Source organism: Drosophila virilis, chromosome 6 (genome assembly GCF_030788295.1).
Source record: "Drosophila virilis strain 15010-1051.87 chromosome 6, Dvir_AGI_RSII-ME, whole genome shotgun sequence".
NCBI lineage: Eukaryota > Metazoa > Arthropoda > Insecta > Diptera > Drosophilidae > Drosophila > Drosophila virilis.
The window spans coordinates 1,316,222-1,336,790 of NC_091548.1; the positions used below are offsets into that span (position 1 = coordinate 1,316,222).

The 20,569-nt window shown below is 40.1% G+C and overlaps 5 protein-coding genes across 8 annotated transcripts; 3 read left to right on the forward strand and 2 right to left on the reverse strand.

Moving 5' to 3' along the window:
• The first annotated feature begins 81 nt into the window (after positions 1-81).
• Positions 82-1,057, forward strand: Gar1 (Gar1 ribonucleoprotein). Its single transcript, XM_002059693.4, has 3 exons — positions 82-234; positions 300-755; positions 832-1,057. The coding sequence occupies exons 1-3, from the start codon at positions 198-200 to the stop codon at positions 999-1,001; spliced, it is 663 nt and encodes a 220-aa protein (XP_002059729.2). The 5' UTR covers positions 82-197; the 3' UTR covers positions 1,002-1,057.
• rho-5 (rhomboid-5) lies at positions 558-8,352 on the reverse strand. 3 transcript variants are annotated; one of them, XM_070210719.1, is made up of 8 exons: positions 7,958-8,351; positions 6,973-7,191; positions 3,534-6,738; positions 3,136-3,477; positions 2,460-2,714; positions 1,946-2,203; positions 1,579-1,875; positions 558-1,519 (listed from the first exon to the last, which is right to left on the reverse strand). In XM_070210719.1, exons 3-8 carry the CDS (start codon positions 6,696-6,698, stop codon positions 1,241-1,243), a joined length of 4,596 nt encoding a protein of 1,531 aa, XP_070066820.1. In that variant the 5' UTR covers positions 6,699-6,738; positions 6,973-7,191; positions 7,958-8,351; the 3' UTR covers positions 558-1,240. The 3 variants fall into 3 exon arrangements, with proteins under 3 accessions (XP_070066820.1, XP_015024157.2, XP_070066821.1); XM_070210720.1 differs by lacking the exon at positions 7,958-8,351 and having other exon boundaries at positions 1,432-1,519; positions 1,579-1,619; positions 1,690-1,875; XM_015168671.3 differs by lacking the exon at positions 6,973-7,191 and having other exon boundaries at positions 7,958-8,352.
• Positions 8,353-8,706: 354 nt separating this feature from the next.
• On the forward strand, positions 8,707-11,989 carry yellow-h (L-dopachrome tautomerase yellow-h). Its single transcript, XM_002059694.4, has 3 exons — positions 8,707-9,000; positions 10,521-11,193; positions 11,254-11,989. The coding sequence occupies exons 1-3, from the start codon at positions 8,798-8,800 to the stop codon at positions 11,743-11,745; spliced, it is 1,368 nt and encodes a 455-aa protein (XP_002059730.1). The 5' UTR covers positions 8,707-8,797; the 3' UTR covers positions 11,746-11,989.
• A 348-nt stretch (positions 11,990-12,337) lies between these two features.
• LOC6636262 (fibulin-1) lies at positions 12,338-18,653 on the forward strand. Its single transcript, XM_002059695.4, has 14 exons — positions 12,338-12,521; positions 12,864-13,130; positions 13,190-13,417; positions 13,486-13,815; positions 14,605-14,877; positions 14,991-15,073; positions 15,141-15,198; positions 15,333-15,638; positions 16,089-16,226; positions 16,293-16,758; positions 16,834-16,966; positions 17,030-17,118; positions 17,520-17,750; positions 17,974-18,653. The coding sequence occupies exons 1-14, from the start codon at positions 12,449-12,451 to the stop codon at positions 18,134-18,136; spliced, it is 2,838 nt and encodes a 945-aa protein (XP_002059731.2). The 5' UTR covers positions 12,338-12,448; the 3' UTR covers positions 18,137-18,653.
• LOC6636263 (transmembrane protein 104 homolog) lies at positions 16,224-20,469 on the reverse strand. Of its 2 annotated transcripts, XM_032434182.2 has the most exons (5): positions 20,344-20,469; positions 19,703-20,166; positions 19,206-19,438; positions 18,980-19,148; positions 16,224-16,704 (listed from the first exon to the last, which is right to left on the reverse strand). In XM_032434182.2, exons 1-5 carry the CDS (start codon positions 20,398-20,400, stop codon positions 16,686-16,688), a joined length of 942 nt encoding a protein of 313 aa, XP_032290073.1. In that variant the 5' UTR covers positions 20,401-20,469; the 3' UTR covers positions 16,224-16,685. The 2 variants fall into 2 exon arrangements, with proteins under 2 accessions (XP_032290073.1, XP_002059732.2); XM_002059696.4 differs by having other exon boundaries at positions 16,224-19,148.
• Positions 20,470-20,569: the final 100 nt, after the last annotated feature.

Consider the following 20,569-nt stretch of genomic DNA (forward strand, 5'->3'; position numbering starts at 1 on the left):
ACAGCAATTAAGAATGAACTGATAGCATTAAAAGAATCCGACAAATGAACTAAATGAACGATGATAGTAAGGGACATGATTTTAATGAACCGCTCAATTGAACCTATACTGAACTATTTAATACAACACTAACAGCTCACGAGTAGTCGCACGTGTTTATATTTGTTTCTGACTTTGTTGCGCCTTTTCGCATTAAAATGGCTTTTGGACGCCCTCGTGGTTCTGGTGGCAGAGGTTTGACACCAATGGTTGCGAACTTAAACTTACATACATTTTGTTAAAAAAATTTTCATAAATAGGTTCTCGCGGAGGTGGTGGAGGTGGACGCGGCGGTGGTGGATTCAGCAAGTTCGGCGGAGGATTTAATAAAGGCGGAGGTCGGGGTACCTTTGATCAGGGCCCGCCCGAGCGTGTGATTGCATTGGGCAACTTTAGCTATGCATGCCAGAACGATCTAGTTTGTAAAGTAGATATAGATGATGTACCATATTTCAATGCCCCAATATTCCTCGAAAATAAGGAGCAGATCGGAAAAATTGATGAAATTTTTGGCACAGTTCGGGACTACTCCGTCTCCATTAAACTTTCTGATAATATATTTGCAAATAGTTTTAAGCCGAACCAACAGTTGTTTATTGATCCTGGAAAATTACTGCCAATTTCAAGATTTCTACCAAAGCCACCACAACCAAAAGGTGCTAAAAAGAAGGGTGGCCCTAGTGGTGGAGGAGTAAGGGGGCGTGGAGGCGGAATGGGTAAGTTAAAATAATTGTATTATGTCTAGAACTATTCTCCACAGTAATTTTAATTCTTTACAATTATACTATTTAGGACGTGGTGGACGCGGCGGCGGTGGCTTTAGAGGAGGGTCAAGCCGAGGAGGAGGAGGAGGCGGCGGTGGATTTAATAGAGGACGTGGTGGAGGCGGCGGCGGCGGCGGTGGTGGATTTAATAGAAGCCGTGGTGGCGCCGGTGGCGGAGGCGGGCGCGGCCGTTGGTAGTAATTCAGAATGAAGCGCGAAACTGAATAAAATGTAAAACAAATTATAAAAATTAATTGGTTGTTTTGATAAATCGTAAATTGGTTTAATATTTATTTGGAAATACTGACCACGATACATGCAATATTTTACGGATATATATATATGTATGTATAGTTATGTACATTTGTATAGTTGTGTGCACTTATTGTGCTACTGTTGCTTTAAATGATGTTAATAATTAAGTGTGGAAGATTGATTCATAGGCCCTTAAAATTTGTATCATTCATATTTTCGATATTTTTGTGATTAAGCTGCATCGCATTGACAGCTTTCTCACTTATCCGCGAGTTGTTTTTCTTGTTCATGTTTAATATTCGACCGGGCCCGTAAGAGGCGAGAGTATCTTTGTTGCCTACGATTGCATTTGCGATATTGTTATAAATGCGATCGCTGTAGTTGGAATTGTAGCGAAATGACCGGGTGTATTCTTGCCAGAGTTGAATATTTTTTTGTCGCTGCGTCTCCGGATATATGTGCTGAAAGCAAGCGATAAATGTATATATTCGCAGATATTGGAATGTGAAGAATATTTTACCGAGATGATGTTGCCTTCAGGGAACGCATTCCTGATTATGTCTTCCGATTGATGGTGATAATTATATTGAGGCTTTTGTGTCTGAGAATATCTGCGGGGGGTGCTGCTTACCTCGCCATTCTGGTGTCCAATATTGCTATTCGTGGCACCAATGTAGCTGTTACCGTTACCATTACTACCGAATATATCATCCACAAAACTAAATGTACTAAATTCGCTGGGATAGATGTAAAACGTTGTTATTAAAGTTGCGTATACAAACAGATGAAACAGTATGCATGTCCAAATCAGATTTATCTGCGAATAGAAAACAAAAAAATTTCATTCACGGAAACCTCTTTAATATTAGTTAAGCATGTATATGTGCCTTTTTTCTGCGTCCGTATTTCGTGAAAGTGGCAAACGGCACCAAGGATATTGTTAAAAACGTGCCACAAGCAACTCCAGCTAGCAGACCAGCAAAGTTCAGCTGATATGGTAATGTGCCGATCCCGAATAGAACTGTGGACAATAGCAATAGTTTGAACAATGCCACATATGGCTTGTGTACATTTTTCCAGTGGATCCATATAAGCAGGGCAGCCAGCGAGGATACCACACCACAGAGCGAGGCTGAAGGTCCCACCTGTTGACAAATTGAAAACGAGGTAAGAATTTGAATTTGAACAAATATACAGTTAAACTGAGTTAGTGATGAGTATGCATATGTCTCTCTGTTAAATGTAATATCGATACATTCCTTTGGTTTGTAACTCTATTAAATGTAATATCGATACAATCCGAAGGAATGTATTGTAAAATTCATACTTTACATCGAGTAAATCAATTAAAGAAGGCTGATCTACTTTAATATATATACATATAGTTACATAAATACCTACCTCAGGTCGATGGGGTACCAGAACAGCACTGGTAAGATTTCCAGCCAAGCCCGACATAATATATACCACGGCAGTTCGCAAGGTTCCGATTAATCTCTCCAAGTCGGCAAGAAATAAATACTGAAATATAAGTGTAATTGCCAGATGCAAAATGCCAGCATGCATGCATAGCGATGTCAAAAGTCTATAAATCTGATCTGGAATTTCCACTGAGATAAATGGGAACATGCCACAAACGTTATTTAAGCAGGAAATCTGAAATAAGAAAGAATCATTAGAAAATCATAATTAACTATAAAATATTTGGTTTTTTGTAGTGCGCATGTAACTATGTTAATGTTATTCATATAAATTTCGGTTTTTTATTTTTTTACACAACTGCCAATTTTAAAAAAGTGATCGCATGCTTATTCAAAATATCGATACATTCATTCGGCTTGTATCGATATTACATTTAACAGAATTACATATACATCGGTAACTTCGATTAACAGTGGATGTGTTTAAATTTCAATTTAAATTACTCAAATTCTTTCACATCGGTCTACTTTATTATATTGCAAATTGGAGCAATCGGACAATCGGAAAATTGTGGCTAAGTATAGAGAATGTCTACAAGGCTATTTACTATTCGGCACACCGAACAGTCTGTGATATTAGTCTGGTTAATATTTACTTGTGAACAGAGTGAAGCTTCCTCATGAAAATATCCATTAACGAAATCACAATATTCGCGGGTTGTTATTCTGCATTCACCATAGAGTCCTGTACAGCAAGGATGGCCAATTACTTCACATACCATATGCTCAGCCGTGTGATCTTTGTAGCGGTAGCGCTGCGAGAATGAGTTTGTTTTCCGGCAAATGGGCCACTTGGTTATGTCATCGGGCCACTCGTATGGCGCTATGGATGCGGGTGCATCGCAAAATTTTGGATCTAAGCCGCACACAGATCCTGAAATCCGCCCGCCAGGCCCAGACTCACCGGGTGACCACTTTTTCCAAGTCGATATTGATTTCTGGTGGGAATTAGAAACCGATAAAGACGGGCATATATATAGTATATAACACTTACCGTAGGATAGAGACCCCGTATGGAACAATCCGCCTGGGAGCTCTGAACGCAGCCGGAGTCATCGTTCCGTATGCAGCAAGCCGTTTCACGTTCCTGCCTTCTGGTTTTTGCCACCACCTCCATGATCTTAATGTCGCGCCGCATGCATGCCGCAAATTTTGCACCCATATGAACCAGGTCATTATTGCGTGGACCAATCCAGAGATTGCGCTGCTCGATGTGCTGTACCGTCTGCAGGCTTAGGCTGGTCACCAGCACCTGTCCGGTTTTCTGTTCGGTACCGAAACCAATTGGTGCGATGCCGTAGCAAATGATCGATAAAAACAGTACGACAATTTGTACCGTATTTATCCAGTATGTGAAGAATGGTCGATGATCCGTGCGATCGTCCAGATCATTGACCGAAAAGTATTTGATATGCTGCGTCTGGGGGCGTCTCGAGTTCTCCAGAACGCCATCCAGCAGCTGGGCAGCTATACGATTGCCACGATTGGTGGTTGAAGAATTAGTTGTCGAATTGGATGTGCGCAGCACGGAGTGGCCTTGTCCCGAGCTGCCGCTCATATGAATATGGTTCACCTGGTGTATTTGATGTGCATCGGCTATCAAATGCATATCCCCGTTACCCCCGTTGCCACCATTTAGAGCCGAGGTGCGCCAACCATTGTGATGCCTTTCAGACGCCATATAGACGCCAACGCCGCCCTCGCCTCCGACTCCGACGCCCAGTCCCAAGCCGACTGCATCTGTTGGCGGCTGTTTGTTTGTTTCGCCGTCCTCATTTGCCGATGAGGTGGACGACGCATCGCATGGACTATCGAAGAAGACCTCGTCATCGATCAGTGCAGCCAGACTATTGGCAATGCCCATGCTGCACTCGGCGTCCATGTCCTCGCCATGATCCATGGAATCCACGCCCCGGCCGTGCACATGGATCGGCGCAAAGCTGCGTGACCATTGCCGATGATGGAATCGCTTACCAAGGCGGCCATGTCCATTCTTTGTGGGTCGCACATTGAACATGCTTATCAGGTAGCTAACACCTGTCATCAGCATGTGAGCTACCGATGCCTTGCGCTCCACAAATTCGCCCGCACTGAAATCGCTACCCGCATAGCATTTGCGCCATCTGCAGCTACCGGTGGCATGCAGCGCCATATCCACATTTTGGGCATCCTGAGCGGGCAGGATATCGGGCCGATCCGTTGCATGGTAGCCAATTGCTTCCGCATTGTTTCCATTATCACGATTGTCAATTGGCATGGGCATATTGTAGTCCAATTCCGAGCTTGTGTTCAATGGCCCAAAGCGTCGAATTGCCAGACGTCGATGGCGTCCGTACCAGAGGGCAAAGTCCGCAGTCTCCGTGCTGGTCTCCACGCCAAAGAAACGCGCAACCTCGCGTCGCATATAAATAATGATGCGTTTCTTGCAGGAATACCGAAGGGCCTGCTGCTGTTGTTGCTGCTGCGGCATGACATGTTGCTGCTGCTGCTGCAGGCGAGGCGAATTGGCCAAGTGGGCAACTGGATATACCTGCTGCTGTTGCTGCTGACGTTGGAATGCTATTGTGCTAGACAGATCGGAGCCCTCGATTGTGGCGCTGGCATTCTCGTGTGCCATCATTTCCTGATCATGCTGATGCTTCAGCTTGGCCAGATCCGTTGATGTTACGGGCACGGGCATGGCCATGGGCATGGCCAGGGGCACGGGACTGATTGGACCAGTTGTTTGTGTTGTCTGATGCACACCGGTTGTCCGACGCGTGGTATTGCAATGCAAACAGGTGCCAGCCATGTCCTGACCCTGCACCTGCACCTGCACCTGAGCTGGCACCTGTCGCTGGCCCTCACTCTGACCCAATGCCGAAGACTGTATGACTATAATGGACTCGGCCTCATCCGGATGGTTGATGCGTGCACTTTCCATATTAGATCGCAACTTGTTGCACGATCCAATGTTTTTTCCCGTGCTCACAATGGGCGGGCAGATGCTGGTGCCTGGTGCAGGAAATGTTATGGATAATGAGCCAGATGAGGCAGGCGAAGGCGATGGGCATGGGCATGGATTCGAGTTGGAAGATGTGGCGGCTGATGATGATGGCACATTGTGCACATTATAGGTTTGTGCGTTCTTCGAATAGCTTCCCTGAGCCTGCCCAGACTCAATATGTTCATTGTGACAGCATTTGGCACGATAATTATACGGAATATTCACGTATTGCGATGACAGCGGAGGCGTGGCAGCGCATGTTGTTGCCGTACCTGTTGCTGTCCTTGTTGGGCCGAGCCCTGAATCCGTGTATATATCACTCGCCGGAGGCGGCGTCGGGACATACCGTTTGACCGGCGTGTGCACCGTGGAGCCCAAATAACCGTTGTATGCATCACATTCCACCATTTTGGGTGGCATAAAATAACGTGTCGAGGTTGCACTTTGAGTTGTCGCCGTTGCGGGTGCAAGTCCCGGCGATAATAGATTCATTGCTTCGATTAGTTTCACCTTTTGAGCCGGATCTCGGTAGCGCTCCAGGCGATATTTCGAGTTGGGCGACATTGCACGTGGATGCAGTGGATGCAGGCTATATTTGCCATGCTTATGATGGATGCCGGACGAGCTCTCCGCCGGCTGCGACTGCGTGCTTCCCGAATTGTTTGTGCATAGCGACGAGGTCGAGTTCGAGGATGACAACGGATAGCCTTGAGCGTGGCCCTGTTGCTGTTGCTGAAATTGGTTCAGATTCAGCTGCTGCATCTGATTTCCGCTGCTGTTCGTGTTAAGGCCAATTTTGGTTTGAAAATTCGATTGGGTTTGAGCGTGGGCCTGACTTAGATCCGAGGGCAAACAATCGCTATTTGGCGCAGGCGACGGCGGCGGCAAGCAGCCGTTTATTAGCGAATCATCAAATTTGGCCAACGGTATGGTTAGTTTGCCCGACTGCGCCAGGAATATCTCATTTGGATGCGGACTAAAGCGACCAGCTGGTGACCCAATCGGTTCATCTCCGTTCGCCTTAAGCGATAGTTGCGGCTGATAATTAACCGATTTCCTACGACCGGCACACGCATTCCCGGCAACTATAGCATTGCAATCATTTCCATTTCCATTTCCATTTCGGCGCTGGTTGCTAGCACCACTCGAAAGATCGCTACGAATTGGATGCATCGTAAATGACCTGGTTGTAGCGTTTTCCTAACTGCTTTATCTGGAAAAACGATTGCACAGAGAGAGAGAGCTATTTATTAATTGTTAGAGGACATCCCCTAGGCTCTATCGAATCCGGATATTGTTTTAAATTGGGTATGAATATATATATATGCTAGCCAAGAAATAAAGAAAGAAATACGATAAACGAGCACATAGATTCAAAACTTAGTTTCTTTTGAATACTTCGAATACTCGATCACTCTATCCGCCATTGGCATATTATTATTATTACCTGTATTTTTTATACCCTGAACCCATTAAAAATGGGTATAAGGGTATATTGTATTTGTGCGAAATCCAAATGTATGTAACAGGCAGAAGGAAGCATGTCCGACCCCATAAAGTATATATATTCTTAATCAGCATCAATAGCCGAGTCGATCTAGCCACTTCCGTCTGTCCGTCCGTCCGTGCGTATGTATGAACGCAAGGATCTCAGAACCTATAAGAGCTAGATAGAAATTTTAGATGTAGGTGATCCTAGTTCCCGCGCAGATCGAGCTTATTTCCGATAATCAATAACTTACTCCGTTCCCTAGCAATCGATAAAAATCTGTATCGATATCCTGTGTTTTGGGCAATTTTGGTAATTAATAAGAGCTAGAGTCACCGAACTTGACATATAGCTTCTAAAATAGAATATATATATGCATTTGATGTTGGAAGAAGAGGGTTCAGGGTATCCCCAAGTCGGGAGCTCCCGACTAGAAACTCTTTTTTTAAAATAGAAAAGCATAACAAAACTTTGTAAAAGGGAAATTAACAACTATACCAAATACGAAAAGTGGTTTGGGTGTAACACTTATTTTAAAAACTGGAGGGCTTCATCCAAAGTACAGCAACAAAGAGTGAGCATTTATTTAGAGAATTTCTGTTGCATCTTCGATTTTGGTATCAACTAAAGTTGAGCAAACACCTTGCTACTCTTTGGCAGCTTAAACTTGTTGCGAATTTTAACAGCAAAGCGAACAATACCAAAGTCTCCTGTGTTGTTGCTTTCTGGCAAATTTATATATACTTACATATACAGATACATAAACATGTTTGTATGTACAATTGTTCGATTAAAAAATGAGATAGCCTTCCACCTTATTGGTAGTTAATATTTTTAATATATTTGAAAAATTTATTCACAACACACACACACGGATGTAGAGGAATTTCATTGTATCGATTTTCCACAAGCGAACACAAGCATAGTTTTTGGCGCAACTTACAATTATGGCATTTACATTGATATTTTTGCTTCTCGTATTAGCGTCATGTTTGTTCCAGCTGGCACATTAGAAAATTTCGATTGTTTTTCATTTACTTTTTATTTTTGTTCGTTGCAAATGCTTTTCACCATGTATCGAGCAAAATCAAGCAAATGTAAATGCATAGTCACATACACACATGTAATTACATATAATTCTGCCATTCACTTGCTGTCAATATTGCCATTCACTGGGGGAAGCTGCGCTGCGCATGGTCTCATATGTGACGTCACGAATTGCATTGGAAGCTCCAGCATTCGAATTCGAATTGCATTTCTTGCCCAACCAAATTTGCAGCATTAAACATCATTTGCGTTTCTAATAGCACAAAAATCGGAACCGTTGACCTGCAAGAAACTGAACTGAAACACATATTAAATTCATTTTCATAAAGATCTTTGCAAATGAATTTGTAGCCAAGGCTCGATTTTTCGAAAATGTGAGACAATGGAAAGAATCCTCGAACTTGATTTTTGAGCCTAAAATGGCACCTACCAAATGTGCAAATTTTCCCAAACCTGTGTACCTTCATCACATAGGGTAACCTTAATTGATCACAGGTCCGCGAGGACCAAACAATTTTCTGCATAAAGATTTGTGTTGTAGCCCTGGTAAATCGAATTCAACGTCAAGAGTCAAAATTTAAAAAAAAGAGAATTGAAATTTATGATGCATGATAATAAGAGTACTTAACAAAGACGCCCTGTTCACCTGAATTCAGTTGTTTTTCGTGCGTGAACCAGATTGGTTGCCGTTTGAAATTTAATCAGAAAGCCAGTTAACCAGTTTTGTACACAAGCCATGAAGTCGTTTTTTTTTGCATTAGTTAGCTTTCTTTCGATCATTGGCCTTCAATACCTTTCAACTCGTGCCTATGTATCTGCCGAGTTCGAACAATCTGCGTTTAACGGGTCTATTCCCTCATTTGAGATTGTCCATGAGTGGAAGTATTTGGATTTTGAATATCCCACCTTTGTTGAGAGGCAGCTGGCGATAAAAAATGGGTAATATGTTAAAACGACTATTATGGGATATTTAGCACAGCTTTCAGGTTAAGGTATGGCTTTAATATCTGGCAACCAATAAATAAAATGGAAAAAAAGTGAAAGGTATAATTATGTTATGAAAAACTATTTTGAAGGTAGAATGAGTGTATATGAGATATATGGTTAATTCTTACTTTATGTTAAATAATTAATGCACAAAAGCCATGTTCTCTAATTAAAATAAATAAAGATTTCAAAAATCCCTCTTTTTTCATACCCGTGCATAATATTTTCATGCCATTCCCAACTTTTAAATATAGGGTTTTGTAAATTTTGTAACAAGTATTATTGTCCATTAGAGGATATTGAGGAGGTGAAGATTTGAAGCTAATACAGAGTATAATAAAATAAAATAAATCAAAGAGATTTATATGTAGATATAAATGGTTATTTTTATACCCTGAACCCATTAAAAATGGTATAAGGGTATATTGTATTTGTGCAAAATCCAAATGTATGTAACAGGCAGAAGGAACCATCTCCGACCCCATAAAGTATATATATTCTTGATCAGCATCAATAGCCGAGTCGATCTAACCATGTCCGTCTGTCTGTTTGTCCGTCCGTCCGTCCGTCCGTCCGTCCGTATGTATGAGCTCAAGGATCTCAGAACCTATGAGAGCTACAGACTTGAAATTTTAGATGTAGATGCTCCTAGTTCCCGCGCAGATGGAGTTTGTTTCCGATAATCGATAACTTACTCCGTTTCCAAGCAATCGATAAAAATCGATATCGACATCCTGTTATTTTTTAGCAAATTGGGTAAATAATAAGAGCTAGAGCCACCCAACATGATATGTTGCTTCTAGAATATTATAGATATTTCAAGTATCTTTCATTTCATACCTATCGCCACCTCCCCGCTACCACCCCACAGCTATAAATCAAGTTTATAACCCAACTTTTAGTGCCAACCAATTTAAACCACAATTTAAATGCAATTGACTTTTTTAAAATACACAAATATTCTATGGTACAATAAGATATACTGTAGAAAATTTCATAAAGATCGGTTAAGAAAAACCAAAGTTATATGCAACTGCGCAATTGAATGGGGCAGCAGCTTTAAGAATTTCTGTATACATGTACACACACACATTCATGAGCGTCTGCTTCGCATTCTAACAGCATGGTAATTGCATCTTTTTTTTGTAATGTTATTTTAGTTACTTTTTTTATCATAAGTACTTAATTGTGGGTGTGGCTGCTGAGTAGAGGCATAGCAAGTGGTGCGGTCTGTCGCGAGTTCGAGCCCTAGTGGGGAAAGTATTATTATTTTTTTTTTTTTTGCTGGTGTGGCTGTTGAGTAGAGTCGACAGTAAGTAATGCGGTCAGTTGCAAATTCGAGCCATGCCAAGGGACCTTTTTTTTATTAATTTATTTGGTGTTGGAATAAGAGGGTTTAGGGTATCCCCTAGTCGGGAGCTCCCGACTAGAACCTCTTACTTGTTTCTGTTATTTACGTATATTTTTATCAGCGATTTTGTGCCGCGAAACAATTTACCTTTGGGTATTGATATATATCGGAGTCGACTGTTTATAACGACACCGCGCTGGAAAGACGGCGTCCCAGCGAGTTTGGTCACCGTGCCATATCCGACACAGGAGATAAGCCCGGCATTGAAGCCGTATCCGTCCTGGCAGGCACACAGCAGCCCCAACAATCCCGACTGTTCCAAGCTAATATCCGTTTATCGCACAGCAGTCGATGCGAAATGCAACCGGCTCTGGCTTATAGATTCCGGGATTGTGAATGCTACAATAAGTTTAAATCAGATATGTCCGCCAAAAATTGTGGCCTTTGATCTGGACACAGATGAGATGATTGTCCGGTATGAGCTGCCCGCCTCTCAGACTAAACAGGACTCGTTACACTCGAATATTGTCGTAGATGTCAGGAATAAGGATTGCCAGAACGCGCACGTTTTTGTCACAGATGTCTGGCGCTTTGGCATTGTTGTCTATAGCCTGGCGAAGCACAGGAGCTGGCGTGTGACTAACTACAATTTTTCACCCAATCCAACAGCGGCAGATTTCAATATCCATGGCCTGAATTTTCAGTGGTTGGATGGCGTCTTCGGCATGAGTCTCTCCCAGGGACCCAAGCGAAATGATCGTGTGCTATACTTTCACCCAATGGCTAGCTACAAGGTACGTTATATATAAGTTAATTTTTATATATTATTTAATTTGTGACAATTTTTTTTAAAGGAATTTATGGTTCCGATAGACATACTATTAAATGAATCTCTTTGGACCAATGGCACAATAGATACGTCCAAACTTTTTATTTCGATTGGCGATCGCGGATTCAACGGTCAATCTTCGACATCTGGAATCGCCAGAAATGGTGTAATGTTCTTTACCCAAGTACATCGGGATAACATCGGTTGTTGGGATACAACTAAACCATACTCTCGATCAAATTTGGGAATACTCCTCGATGCTAACAAATTCCCGACCTTGATTCAATTTCCCAACGATTTAAAAGTGGACCACGAGGAGAGTCAAGGTCTTTGGGTAATGAGCAATCGGTTGCCAACCTATTTATATAGCCAGCTAGATTACGGGGATATCAACTTTCGAATTTTAAGAACCGACGTAGAGAGCATTATCGCCAAAACGATATGTAATCCGTTGTACGAATCGGCCAGCAAGCAAAAATTCGCTATTGTGTCAATAGAAGAGGGTCAATGTTATTAAGCGATTAATAAAACAAGTCACGCTGGATACTTAATATTAGGACAAGGATTTAACACCTGCAGAATTATGGGTCTAATAAACTGAGTGTAGACTGTACCTTGGGCCTAAATATCTCGTCATTGTCGACTGCCGACTAGATTAATCCAACTTGATTATTAATATATTATTATTGTCTGGTAAATTGTCCAAGTATTTATTACTAAATAAACATTTGTTTATACATACCAAATAATTTTTTTGTCTAACCTTAACGATCTAAATAAAGTGAAAGTTATTTTGCTACCTTGCAGTTTTGCAACAGAAGGAACCTGATTGAGTTCTATATAAACCAAGAGTGTGTAAATAAAATGACATTCATCATGACGATTGGGTAGGGTATTTAATTGCTGTTAAGGCCGAACACACTCAACTCGAATGCTTCTTTGTTTAGAATTTTATCAACGTTAATTCAAAAATTGTCGTCGCCTTGTGAGATACGAGATACTGTATTTATATCTCTATATCTTTATCTCTGTATATGTCGCACACGTTACACGACATACAAGCGTTTTTTTTTTTTTTTGTATGCATTCATAAGTTACTGGCTTCTCAGTTGAGAAAGCAGTCTTATAACGCACATTACACACATAAGCCGAGGCGGAAGGCCACGGAAAGAACAATTAATTCGCCGACATAAATTGATGTCAAGCTTTAACTACTCGAAATGCGCTCACCTCATATCATAAATATAATCGGCATTCTTTTTTTCCTGTCCTGGGGAAGAGTATTAGCAGACGGTGAGTCAAAAAGCTTCTGCTTACAAATGATGAACTGAAATAAAAGATAATCGCATTGTTAAGATTCGATTGGAAATACATACATATGCAAAGAACTTTCGTTTTCAAGCGGAATACATTTCTTGATACAAGAACAAATAAACTTAAAATAAGTATATATGGACAGAAAGTCATTTGAGGATTGAAATTCTTGCTGTTATCTCGTGAGGCTTTGTTTGCCTGGCGCAAGATAAGGGAATAAATCTTTACTTCAAGTTGAACATGCTCAATTTTGGCTCGTATTATTATATAATAAGGTTTGTTTGATATTATGTAACTAAATCGAGTTTTTTTTTTATGAAGAGGAACAAATTTCCGATTATATACGAAAATGTTGCATAATTGGACTGAGAAATGCACGCACAACAAATGAATGCGAAAAAATGGAATCGGCCGTATCCAACATATCCAGACTCTGGATTGGATTGTGCTCCTCGACATTTGGCGTCTGCTGTTCCAGAGAACTCGATCGTCAACATTGTGAGCTGGGTCGCCTGGCTGCCTTAGAAGGCACTTCTTGTAATAATGGATCGTCGACTACATATAAAAATTGCTGCCGAGCCTGTCAAGGTGTGGGATCTGTTTTTACAAGCGATAATTAATATACAATATACAAGTATTCCTTCTAGTGGGTTTGGCAGTAAAGGCAAGCCAGCAAAAATGCAGGGACCCCTTGTTTTCGTTTCTTTCGAATATAGATTCATATCGGATTTGCTGCTCCGAGGATGGTTTTGCCAATCAATCGGATGAAAAGGAGAATACACTTGGCATAGATGCCCATCATGCTGAGCCAGAAGAAGAAGATGCTAAGCCAGATGACGAGGATCAGGATGGAACTATTGTTCTTGCCGATGATGGTGGGTAACCAGAATTCATAATTGATTGTTTCTCACCTAGTATATGAATCGAAATATATCCTTCACAGATGATATTTGTGGAAAAATTCCAAATCTTTGCGCGCATATTTGTGAAAATACATTTGATGCCTACAAATGCAGCTGTAATCCCGGCTACACTTTGGACGATAACAATGTTACTTGTTCCGAGCACAAAGATCATCTATGTCCCAGCGGATATGTTTTGGATGCTAAACAAGGCAAATGCGTCGATATTGATGAATGCAAGGAGCAACTGCATGAGTGCAAATCACATCAATATTGCCACAATACTATCGGTGGATATCATTGCCTTAATGTCAAGGCAAAGAGCTGCCCCCCAGGCTATCTTTACAATGTCAAATCGGAGGAATGTGAAGGTACGTAAATGCATTAAGTCGAAACTGTGCTACCACAGGTTATCGCATTGTCTAGTCCAAATAACATAAGCAAAATCATTATTACCTTACGTACATTGGCACTTATAGACGCTGCTTCCGGCGCTACACTATTCAATTTTATGTTGAATCCCTTCGATGTTTATCGTCCGAGCTCCGATATGGACATAAATATGGCATTCAAATTTGTGAATATGCCAAGTCAGAGGGCGCCACCTTTAAGTTCAATAACTACATACATATGTATATACATATCTACATACATAAACAAACGTACATATATACACACACATATGTACATCTACAGGGTATCTACATACATGCATCCACATGCATGCATCTACATCATATAGCTACTTACATATATCCATATGCATACATCTGCATACATACATCATAAATACATCTACCTACATATCTACTTACCCCCACCAACGCCTTTCCTGCCTAGGTAAATGTCAGCAAGGCCTAGTTAAAAACTTGTGAATCGAGGAGGAGAGCCCTTTGTAGAAATTTGTTATACTTAAATTTGAAGCAGTGGGACAAATCTGTTTGGCCTGCGTTTGGTTTTAGAAAACGAGAATGCATGCATACATATATATCTACTTAAGGTATGTGTACACTAACACACATACCTACACACATACACACACGTGCAGATTTAAATTTTTGACCCAGTTACCCAAAATCAGAAAATTTGTTACGGGAAATGTGGGTTAGCACCCGCCAGTATTAATAATACATTGATAAACATATATATATACTGTATAGATCAAGACGAGTGCATTCAGTCGCCATGCGAAAAGGGATATAAATGCAGCAATTATCGCGGCGGATATGACTGTAATCCGGTAGATAGCCAGGCTTGTGGGACTGGCTTCTACCTAAAAGAGGGAAGCTGCGCAGATATTGATGAGTGCGATTATAATGTGACAAACTCTTGTAAGACTGAAATGCACCAGGAGTGCAAAAACACCGTAGGCAGTTATCACTGTGACTGCCTGCCCGGCTACAGCCTGGATGTGACACAAAATGAATGCGTGGGTGAGTATGCGCCTCCGGTCAACTATGTTATCTATGTATTATCTATGTTTAATATGCACACTTACGTATGTATATGATTATGCTCGAATGATGTATGTGCACACTTCCTGTAGATATTAATGAGTGCTCGATTAACAATCACAACTGCCTGTCAACTCAAAGATGTGATAACACGATCGGTTCATATATATGCACGGTATTTTTTCTTATATCAATTTAAAAAAATATGCACATCCAATTTTAATTATTAAATGTTTTCATAGCGCTGGACATCGTGCGGCACGGGATATACATTGAACGCGGAGACTGGAAATTGTGATGGTAAGAATAATTTAAAATAAACTTACATCTGAATGAGACTTATTTGTAACAAATACGAAATGCATATAAGCTAATCAGACTTATATTTGAGATTTAGAAAGCAATCTAATTGGAAGCGAATTCTTTCTTCAAAGATGACGATGAATGCGCGCTTAACACACACAATTGTCCATTAAACTATGATTGCTACAACACCAAAGGATCCTTTCGGTGCCACAGGAAAACTACGACTACGACATCCACCACATCGACGACCACGATCCCGTTGCCAGCTACATCAACAACGGCTGCACCAAGGCGAGATGTGAATCCACAATTTGTTTCGCAACTGGCTTACAATCGTATGGATTATGCTCCCAGCTATTTGACTAATTATGGGTCGATAGCTCAACGGCCCTGTACCTCCGGATTTTACAGAAACAATTTGGGCGCCTGTGTCGGTAAATTCAAAATCAAACGTCATAAAAAAGCCACATAATTCCCGCAAATAATATTGGGCGGAAATATGTCGGCGGAGCTATGCCATATATACCTTATGTCAAAATACAAATAACCGCGGAGTAAATCCAGTAAACGTCCGTTGTCTTTATTTTATAATTCTTGTTCTTTCCGTATACGGCCTCGATTCAAGAATTGAATTCTTTATTCTTCCTCTTTTTGTTTTTTGTTTAAAGTATCGATATCGACATTCGATTGGTTGTCGATCATACAAGCAATTGTTCTAATTTCCCATTTGATTGAAATTCGACTACTAACTACGGTCGGCCATGTTTTGTACAACTTGTTCTATTAATTTCCCCATATTAATTTCCCATTAGGTATATATTTATAGTCGCTGCGAAAAAAGTGATGTCAAAAATTTAAATAAAAAAAAAAGATTTCCTTTCCAGACATAAACGAGTGTATCGAGTACAAGCCATGTATGAACCATGAGCGCTGCATCAACACAAATGGCTCGTATCGCTGCGAAAGCCTAATACAATGCCCCGCCGGACTAAGGTCAACCCCCGATGGAACCTCTTGCGTTGGTTTGTGTGCATAAGTAATTTGTAATTATGCTTTACTCAGAAACCTGCCTTTACAAAAACTATCAGATATCAATGAGTGCGAGACAGGCGATCACAACTGTGGCGAAAAGCAAATATGTCGCAATCGCCATGGTGGATATATCTGCGCCTGTCCACCTGGCCATCAGGTGACACGTCTGCCGGATGGTGTCAATAGTTGCGAGGACATCAACGAGTGTGCACAGGATCAGCCCGTTTGTTCCTCGAATGCCCACTGCTTTAATACAATTGGTTCTTACTATTGCGAATGCAAATCAGGATTCCAAAAGAAGCCTCTCAATGGACCCGATCAGGACAATTGGCAAACTCATTCGCAGTGTTTCGATGTCGATGAATGTCAGTCCATACCGGGGCTCTGCCAGCAGAAATGTGTTAACTTCTGGGGCGGCTATCGCTGCACTTGTAACTCGGGCTATGAACTCAGCCAGGACAATCGCACCTGCAACGATATCGATGAATGCGAAGTGCATAAGGATTATAAGCTATGCATGGGGTAATCACCTTTTATCTTGTTTATAATATTTGAGCAATATATCTCTTCTATCTTATTCTTCAAAAATCCGATTAGCTATTGCATCAACACGGCCGGATCCTACCAATGCTCCTGTCCCCGCGGTTACACTTTGGCGGCTGACAAGAACACCTGTCGGGACATTGACGAATGTGAAACAAAAAACGAGAATCATGTGTGCACTGGCCGGGTGAATAGCTTATGAATAACCTACTATTGTTTATTAGAATTAAATATGTTTATTTTTTTACAGAATGACATATGCACCAACATTCGAGGCAGCTTTAAATGCACCACCATCAACTGTCCCAATGGCTATATAAACGATCAGGATCAAAAAAAGTATGATAAAAAAACTGGCCGATAGATACCCCCGACATTCCATAATCATATATGTTTCTGATCAGAACTTAAACCCGAGTCGATCTAGCCACATCGCTCATCCGTCCGATTAAAATAAATTATCGTACAGAATACACAGATCAAGAATATGTCTGTTTTCGGAAACCCTTCCCCCAAATTAGACGGATAACTACACGATTTTGTATAATTATCAAGCCCTTTAAGCCTTAAAAAACTTTAAACAACATCTTAGTTATCCAAGAACCCATATATCATATTCAGAACCCATTTATCATAGAAATGTATTTAATTATCGAATTTTGATGGCCTGGACCGACGCTTTCTATTGATTTATGACGTTCAATTTAATATTCAATTCAATACATTTCTGCTATTTTCAGCCGATGCCGACAAACTAATAACTTTTGTGAGGGAGATGAATGTTACACAAAACCATCAGCATACACATACAATTTTATAACATTTGTGTCGAAACTAATGATCCCACCAGATGGTCGCACAATATTTACACTACGAGGACCCATTTGGTATGACGACATTGATTTTGAATTGAGTGTTGTTCGAGTTCAAGCGGCCCCCAATGTTGAAAGAGCTTCGGAGATTTATTTTGAGTAAGTAACATACCTACTAATAATATTATGCATAGGATATTTTAGAGCTCTTGTAGACTTATGCGTCAGAAGGTATATAACAAACAATAATAGTCTATACTATATGATATACAAAGCTTTTATTAAATACGAGTACAGTTTTTTTTGATGACATCTACAGAATCTCAATTGATAATAATGAAAACTAATATTGTAATAAAATATTTTCGATCTTATTTAACAGCACATTGAAGAGCAACAATCAGGTAAATCTTGTATTAAAAAAGGCACTGGAAGGACCTCAAGATGTTGAACTTGATCTGAGTATGACGGTGTTTACAAATGGAATGCCCCGCGGGAAAAGCGTTGCCAAATTGTTTCTGTTTGTGTCCCAATACACATACTAAAGTAAATTGTGTTACATTTTTCGGTTTGTAATAATATGTAAGGCCGTAAAATGTTTTTACCCAATTACATGATTCATTCGAAAACATTAGTAAATATTAGTCGATTTTAATTGCAAATTATAATTTAAATGAACTGGCGAGATCAAGTTACAAATCAATCAATTACTTATTTTGATAATGTGTATATTATAATTTATTGGAAATTTTACAGCCGATATGCGTAAATTGTTTATGATTTAGGTAAGTAATTAAGTAAATAAATTGATAGTTACTAAAAATACGGATAAAATTGACCAAGTTAAAACCAAAGCTAACCATGCATTTGATTGAAATGGGCTTTGGAAATGATTGATAATCCCACTTCCCAAAAGTTCACAACATGTTTTTCGAGAGAAATAAACTAGGAAAACGGGGATCACATATTGTATCCCGACCCCAGCATAGCTGCCCGTAAATGCCACTAGAGTAGAAAGATTTTCGGTAAAATATGTCACACAAAATGGTGGAAGAATCGCAAGCAGGGGAAAAAGTATACGGATAAATATACTATATGAATCATATCGGGACATGTCCAAAAACAAGGTTTGAAGATTATTTTTAAGTGTAATAGCTATAAGCGGAAAACTGGTAGATAATGTGAAGACCGGAAACAGCGACAGGAAATAATCAATGACAACAAAAAAAGTTGATAAAAAACTATTATAACCGACCTGATATGGTAGAAAATTCAATGTGTAAAGATCTTCTACGTGCTTGAATGCAAAAATGCCAGTCATTGCTAGTACTATGTAAAATGTACAAATAACAATATAATCGTATGAAAGAATTTTAGCCACCACTGACTTGTTTCTGAGAGGTTCCAATAAGCTGGGCAGTGAATGGTGGCACATGAACGAGTAGACACAGGCCCCAAATAACGATGGAATGCCGTAAAAATTGATGGCAACAGGCCTACCTCTGGCCCCATCCATGACGAGCATCTTCAGGGCAATGCAGATCATCAACGCGAACGCTGAAAATCAAAAAAATATTGTATTTATTTGAGCAAGCCAATCGGATAAATCCTTACCCAAGCAACGAAAAAGAGCCGTAAGTATTTGTAAATACTTTGTTTTCTGAATACTGAGCACTGCGAGTGGCCCGAAAATAAGTGTGAACCCAATTAAAATGATTCTGTACATGATTAGCCGCGATATGGTATGATCTTGCCAGCACGCTCGTTCATTCGTTTCGTTACCTTCAAAATTACCAAGATATTGCATCCAATTCGTGATATCCGAAGTGTTTGAATGTTCATGTTCACTGCAAAGATAATTCATTGTATGAGCATTCGTAGACATACATTTATAAATTTGCGATAATTCACATGAAATAATTGATAAATGAAATATATAAAGAATAGGCAACTGGATCGGCTAGCGATAATTGTGGCAATTATTATATTAATTGTTATATTATATTAATAAAATCTTTTACGGAGACGACTCGCTTTTGCCAGCATTTTGAATGGTTATAGGGTATATATAAATCATATATGTATATAGGGATATGATTTTGCAATCTTACCATATAACGTCGCGCAGACTTTTGGCCACCACGGCAGAGTATATGCTCAGGTCTCCATACAGGTAAATGATAAAGCACAGGTAAAACAAGATGCGTCCAAAATCATTAAAAAATATTGTTGCCATTTCGCCCAACTCAAATTTGTGCGTCAATTGGTAATAATGAAATTCCATATTTTGTATAGTCAGAGGAGTCGTTTCGCTTGCTGCTGCATTGAAAAATCGTTCATTGTCTTCATCTTCATTTGAACTGCGTCGATGCCGCAGAACTTGAAGGCTTTGCCAGTTTTTTATCGCATTTGCGCCAGCCATGGATTCGATGACAAAGGTTACTGTGATATAGCTTATAATGGCTAGCAATATTATAACTACAAGGCTGAGGCACCATCCTGCTTTGGAAAATACTCCTGGAAGAGTTAGCGCTCCAGTTCCGACAATAAGATTGAATATAAAAATGAAGCCAACCTGCAATAAGTGTCAAAATAAAGCAACCCCAATTAAAAATGTATATAAATGTTTGTGCGTAATTTTAATGTTGTTATGGATGGGAAGATGGGTGTGTGCCTTTATAACATGCATACATATGTTACTATTATATACGAACAACGTTTGTTATAGGAACTCAAAATAATGCGCAGTTACCAGATTTGAATAGGAAACTGTATCAACAGGTAAGGAACTAATTCTTCCTCCAGGCATTTCTTTATATTCCTTTGTTGTGCAAACATATAACACAATGTGACCACTTCTTCGAAGTTGGAAAATGCAGAAAAATACTAATTAATACTGTTTTGAAACCAACAGGTAAATTAAATATGAAAGAATCAATGCTAATGCCACACACTATTATAGATATTATTATTAGTTG